General features: G+C 42.8%; 1 protein-coding gene across 2 annotated transcripts; it reads right to left on the bottom strand.

The window, feature by feature from the left end:
* Positions 1-261: 261 nt before the first annotated feature.
* Positions 262-5,227, bottom strand: LOC106582070 (uncharacterized). 2 transcript variants are annotated; one of them, XM_014164785.2, is made up of 3 exons: positions 4,643-5,227; positions 3,594-4,429; positions 262-1,993 (listed from the first exon to the last, which is right to left on the bottom strand). In XM_014164785.2, exons 1-3 carry the CDS (start codon positions 4,917-4,919, stop codon positions 1,508-1,510), a joined length of 1,599 nt encoding a protein of 532 aa, XP_014020260.1. In that variant the 5' UTR covers positions 4,920-5,227; the 3' UTR covers positions 262-1,507. The 2 variants fall into 2 exon arrangements, with proteins under 2 accessions (XP_014020260.1, XP_014020261.1); XM_014164786.2 differs by having other exon boundaries at positions 262-1,990.
* Between the last annotated feature and the right edge of the window lie 1,751 nt (positions 5,228-6,978).

Below are 6,978 nucleotides of genomic sequence, written 5' to 3'. Positions count from 1 at the left end.
ACGTGCGCTCTAGACAACAGCTCGCAGATAAAGTGTGGGTAGGCTGTGATGAGATTAGTAAGGATAAGAGCGAGAAAAATATATTTGTCAAACGGCAATCAAGCATCGATATTTATTGGAAAGGAGCATCAAGATCACTGTGCACTTTCACTACCCTGTGAAGTTCATCGTCATTTATTTAATCTGTAGCCAAATAAACGGCATGGTTTCCCGACTCGTAGTGGGAGGACCACACACACCATATCATCGCGTGACTCCAAATTTACTTCAACTTTATGTTTATTATATCAACATTTGAACATAAAGGCGTTTCCGCCGCCATTTCTCACATAATTAATTTTACCGACACTAAAATATCCCACCATGTCGAACTAACAAATTATCTGTCAGCATTTATAAAATTGTACCGAAACTTCCAGTTTCCATTGAAGCTGTCATGATTTGTTTTTATACAGTATGACTTTACTCGCATAAAAACTGTGGATGGAAACGTGGTTAGTCATATGAAATGACTTTACTCGCATTGTGTCATGTAAAAATACATCTCTGTTTTGTTACAGCAATACCAGCATTTCAAACTAAAGCACTAAAACCTGAGGAAAACGGTAGGCTAATGTTCGATCCATTGTAAGTAACGCAAATGTCTCTGAGAACCAAGTAATGGTCGAAAACCACAATGTACATTCAATCATAGAATACTTGGAACTGTTGGAATGTCCTGAAATATAGCCACATTTCAAAAATGCTGATGAGCTCAGTAATTCAAATTCTCACTCAGTTACATCCAGAGGGGCACAAATAATAGTAATACAGTGAAAATATTGTGACAAATTGATCCATCAAATATCCCTCTGAAAGTTCTCTGTTGGAAAAAATAAAAAGTTCCCCTCTCCAGAGTCTAAGAGTGAAATTGTAGAATGGAGCTAGGATGTTTAAAGGAAAAGTTCACTTTTTTAAACTAAATCTATATTTTGGATGCATATGGCTAAATGCCCAGACACTTTTTTTTGCAATTTCACTTGTTTTTGAGGAACTTACCCCAACCAGTGATAACCTTCCTCATATTCGTTCTGCAGTGCCAGTGTGTGGATAAAGGCAACAACAACAAAAACAAATGCAAGTCTTTAGATGTTGTACACATGCAGTTGTGTCATTTGAAACTTTATCCACAACGTTGTATTCCATATGATGCGGTAAACCTATCCATGGTAGCCATCACATGCACACACAGAAGTATCTCTGGAGCCGTACAAAACGGAATTAAACGTTGCGGATAAAGTTCTGAATTACACAAATGACAAAACACCTAATAGGTTGTATTTGGATGATGTTGGGGCTTTTGTTCATGTTTTCTTTTCACGCCCTGGCACTGCAGAATGAGCATGATAACGTCTATCGCTGGTTGGGGTAAGTTTTGCAAGAAAAGTGTCACATCCAAAATATAGATTCTAAGTGTTCAAGAATTAAAGGGGCCATCAATGCTCGTATGGAGCAGCACTAGTGTGAGTCACTCTAGGGGAGCAGCAGATATACACAGGTTGTTTAAGGCACAGGCAACCTGCACAATCTTATCAAAAGTGAAAATGTTGGATGACCGCTCAGCGGCCGTGAAGGGGCCCTCCACTGGGCCAGTCAGCATGGAGTACCTTAGCTTCACCATGGAGACGACCCTCTCCACATGCCTCCGCACACTCAGCTTCTCTGGGGAAATGTCTGTCAGCGAGACACCTTCGCTCCCTTCAGACCCCTCTCCGCCATCGCTGCCAGTGATTTTCAGCAGGGCACCATGGGCCGCCACCAACTCACCAATGTCAAAATCCTTATCGGCCAGGACCACGTCTCCTGGGAGTAGCTTGCCCAGGAAGCCACACCCCTCTGCCAGGCTCTTGTCGCTGACACTCCCCGGCGACCCCCTGGAGACAAAAGTGACCACGCCCTGCGGAGCCATGCCTATCATGTATTTCAGAGTGTTGCTCCCTGCTGACGCCCCCTGCTGGTTCAAGTAAATTCAAGGAGCAATTTTTTCTGGGTTTAAATAATGACAGGGAGTACCAGTCAAAGGTTTGGACACACCTATTCATTCAAGGGTTTTTCTTTATTTGTACTATTTTCTACATTGTAGAATAATAGTGAAGACGTGAAATAACACATGTGGAATCATATAGTCACCAAAAAAGTGTTTAACAAATCAAAATATATTTTATATTTACATTTCTTCAAAGTAGCCACCCTTTGCCGTGATGACAGCTTTTGCACACTCTTCAGCTTCACCTTGAATGCTTTTACAACAGTCTTGAAGGACTTCCCACATATGCTCAGCACTTGTTGGCTGCTTTTCCTTCACTCTGTGGTCCAACTCATCCCAAACCATCTCAATTGGGTTGAGCTCGGGTGATTGTGGACGCCAGGTCATCTGATGCAGCACTCCATCTTGGTCAAATAGCCTTTACACAGCCTGGATGTGTGTTTTGGGTCATTGTCCTGTTGAAAAACAAATTATAGTCCCACTAAGCGTAAACTAGATGGGATGGCGTATCGCTGCAGAATGCTGTGGTAGCCATGCTGGTTAAGGTTGCCTTGAATTCTAAATAAATCACAGACAGTGTCACCAGCAAAGCACCCCCACCTCCATGCTTCACGGTGGGAACCACACATGCGGAGATCATCCGTTCACCTACTCTGTGTTTCACAAAGACACTGCGGTTGGAAGCAAAAATCTCAAATTTGGACTAACGTCCATTGCTCTTGGTTTCTTTGCAGCAATTCGACCACGAAGGCCTGATTCACGCAGTCTCATCTGAACAGTTGATGTTGAGATGTGTCTGTTACTTGAACTCTGAAGCATTTTTTTGGGCTGCAATTTCTGAGGCTGGTAACTAATGAACTTATCCTCTGCAGCAGAGGTAACTCTGGGTCTTCCTTTCCTGTGGCAGTCCTCATGAGACAGTTTCATCATAGCACTTGCAACTTTGAAAGTTCTTGAAAATTTCCAGATTGACTGACCTTCATGACTTAAAGTAATGATGGACTGTCTCTTTGCTTATTTGAGCTGTTCTTGCCATAATATGTACTTTGTCTTTTACCAATTAGGGCTATCTTCTGTATACCACCCCTACCTTGTTACTACACAACTGATCCTCTCTAGGTTTCTTCCTAGGTTTTGGCCTTTCTAGGGAGTTTCTGTACAGCACTTTGAGATATCAGCTGATGTAAGAAGGGCTATATAAATACATTTGATTTGATTTGATTGGCTCAAACACATTAAGGAAAGAAATTCCACACCTGTTAATTGAAATGCATTCCAGGTGACTACCTCATGAAGCTGGTTGAGAGAATGCCAAGGGTGTGCAACGCTATCAAGGCAAAGGGTGGCTACTTTGAAGAATCTCAAGTATAAAATGGTTACTACATGATTCCATGTGTCATTTCATAGTTTTGATGTCTTCACTATTATTCTACAATTTAGAAAATAGTAAAACAAAAAAAAACCTGAATGAGTAGGTGTGTCCAAACTTTTGACTGGTACTGTATAACAGGATATATTTACCACAGCATATATCATATATACCAAATTAGACAGAACAGATACTCACACAGAACAAGTTCACTTCTGACCCGGGTTTCTCCAGGGTCACCCTGAAGCAGTCTATGATCACGGCACAGTCAGGGTAGGTCGAGTGGAGAGCTGCTGGGAGGTTCTTGCGGAGCTCAGCCCTGGAGGGCCAGAAGACAGCCGTGGGTACCAGCGTGGTGGACATGACGTTAACCATTCTGAGCACCGTCCTGGTCACCGTGCCAACCTTCACGCCGAATCGGTAGGCCAAGTCCTGGTTCTTGAGGTCAAGCCGGAGACGCATTAGTGTCAGCAGCAGCTGCTGAAACTTGGAGAGCTTGACCATGTTCTTGGTCCCGTTCATGTGTGGCGCGAGGAGCCACATGACTGTCTCAAATACAAAGTAGTTGGGCAAGCCAGTGTAAAACCTGACCTTTTCTGGGTCGTTCCGGAATGAGTTCTCTGAGAGTGACATTTTATCCACAGACTCCTGGAGAGCCCGGTTCTCCTTCTTCAAGATCTTGAGCACGTCCTCATAGTTGTCGGGCTCTGCGGCTGACCTTTTGCCGGGCTTCCCTCCCCTGTCTTTGCTGTCGCTTGACACTGGTTCAGATTCCTCACCATTGTCACTGGTAGAGGATGAGGATGCACTCTGGGCCACGTCATGGTCCTCCTGGCTCGGCCTCTGGTCGACCACAGACCTGCCCTGGCCCTGCAGGAAGAGCAAGGCGTTGGCCGCCTCCACCTGGGCTTCCTGCTTGTCTGAGATTTCAAAGGCAGCAGTCTCTTCCTTAATTTCTGACTCCGGGGATAGGGGAGCTGATGTAAATACAGAGGGAACATAGTCTGGCGAGCGTGGATTCTTCACCTGTTTACCTGGAGTTGAAGAAAAAGGGAGAAACTTTAGTGAGGCATCATGCACAATCACATTAGAACATACAGCTGCAGTGATTTCTAGTTTAAAAAAAGTAAAGAATAGCAGCAACATTTTATATGGTGATCAGGTGCTGGTTGGGAAAACTTCAAAAGTGAATTGAATGGCATATTGCTCATTTATGGACTGTTTTATTGACAACGTTGGCTGCGTACCTGAGATGAAATGAGTACTACACAGCCTGCTCCCGTCGTTTGGCAGCCAGCCTTCTCGGTTCACAGCAGCTATCCAACGCTGCTTTCTGTCGGGATCGCGTGGGAAACGGTAAAAAGACAATGATGTGCCTGGTATTCTTCTATTCCGACAGCCAGCCACCACGCACGTGTGTACCATAATAAGGCCCAAAGGGTGGTGGTTTTCCAATACAATTCTGACTCCCAAAATGGTGGCTGTTGGCAAATTAGTAAAGTGACTTTTTGTGGCCTCGTACATTTCCAGTGGTGTGATTCGTCAAGGAGGGTCTGTTTTATACCGTTTATCCGACGTCATCAGCACGCGACTAATATTTATTTTCTGCTGCTACTCGTTGAAAGTTCCACTTACAATTTAGCTAAATTATCAAACGCTGTCAATCATGGCTGTGGAATCAAGAGTCACACAATAACAAATTAAGAAATAACCTGAAAAACCTGTTGACAGAGAGAAGGTAGCTACTAGCTAACCAACTGCGTTTGGATAATGTTAGTTCGGAACGCTAGCTACAGCTAGCTGGCTGGTTAGCTAGGTTTTGAGCAGTGGTTTATATACACTAGATTACCGATAGGGGCCGCTAAATTGAAGCCACGGTGCCACCGTCTTGGTGCTCCCCCACAATTGTAAAACATATTTTGGAACCTATAGAAATTGATTTATTCACGTGTACATTCGTTTTTGCCACATTTATTATATTAGACACCTTAATGCATAATTTAAAAGGGTGAGCTAAACAAAAAAAATCAAAATATATAAAATGTTCCTTAAAGTATACGTTTTAAGACTTACTGTCCCCACTATAACAAAAATACATGTAATTGTACTTAAAACATGAATTGAAATACTGTAGAATTCCATTAATTCCTATGGAGGACTGCTCCCACTGGGGAGTGACAATATGCCCTCTCGATGGCCAATACATAGCATCAGCAATCCAAGATTTATATACATTATTGGTTTTGAGGCACTCATGCCACGTTGTTCTGTTAGTTAGACCAGGTATTCCCAAACTGGGGTACGCGAAGCCAGTGAATCCCATGCGTTACAGATGGATGAGTCATCCTAAGGAAGACATCCTCCCCCACGGGTACGCTAAATAAAAATGTGATTCACATTTCAAAAAATAAATAATTATTACATTTTTCAAAAAATGTTTCTTCAAATTTTCAAACAGTCCATTTATATTTTCCAAGGGGGCTATACATTTGGGTGAGGGTTTTTTGTCACCTGAGTAGCCATGTTTCACTGCCAAAAATAAAATTAAACAATCTAGTGTTTAGCGAAATAACAACACTGTCAAATACAGGTAGCCTAGTCAAATAATGAACATCCAATCACCTTAACCGTTACTCTCTCATGGGTGAAACCTTCAGTCTTGCGCAGACATTTAGAAACAAAACATGACAATTTAAAAAATAAGCCACGGGAGTTTTTTGAGCGAGAGTAAGACATGTATAAAAGAAACAGATACCATTAATAAGAAGGGGCTAGAAGCATCTTTATATGGTGAGCTATCGAGTGGCTAGGACAGACGAGCCCCATACTATTGTGGTGTTCTTAATTCTTCCTGCTGCCGCAGATATGGCTGGGACAATGCTTGGGGAAAAGGCCAAAAACTATACATACAATGTCTTCATCACTGTTTCACAATGCCTCAGTGACATGGCTGGAGATGTTTTGAAACAATTACTGCTTTGCATACAAGCCAGTGAATTCTATGCGTTACAGCTGGATGAGTCAACAGACGTCGCGGGCCTGGCACAGCTGGTATATGTCCGTTATGTTTATGGGGTCAATTAAGGAAGACATCCTCTTCTGCAAACCACTGGAAACCAAGACAACAGGAGAGGATATTTTTAAAGTACTGGACAGCTTTGTGACATCAAATGGACTTTGGTGTTCAAGATGTGTTGGTATCTATATTGATGGAGCAAAAGTCATGACGGAGACATAGTGGAGTGGTAACGTGGGTGCAAGCAGTTGCTCCCGACGCCACTTGGATACACTGCAACATCCACCGAGAGGCTCTTGCTGCCAAGGGAATGCCTGACAGCTTGAAAGACGTTTTGGACACTACAGTGAAAATGGTTAACTTTGTTAAAGCAAGGCCCCTGAACTCTCGTGTATTTTCTGCACTATGCAATGATATGGGCTGCGACCATGTAACGCTTTTACAACATACAGAAGTGCACTGGTTATCAAGGGGCAAAGTATTGACACATTTCTTTAAATTGAGAGACGAGCTTAAAATTTTCTTTGCTGACCAATTTTCACTTGTCTGACTGCTTGCATGATGATG

This window comes from Salmo salar, chromosome 21 (genome assembly GCF_965601325.2).
Source record: "Salmo salar chromosome 21, fSalSal1, whole genome shotgun sequence".
Taxonomy (NCBI): Eukaryota; Metazoa; Chordata; class Actinopteri; order Salmoniformes; family Salmonidae; genus Salmo; species Salmo salar.
Note: the sequence above shows the minus strand (reverse complement) of the source record. Positions and strands in the feature narration are given on the sequence as shown.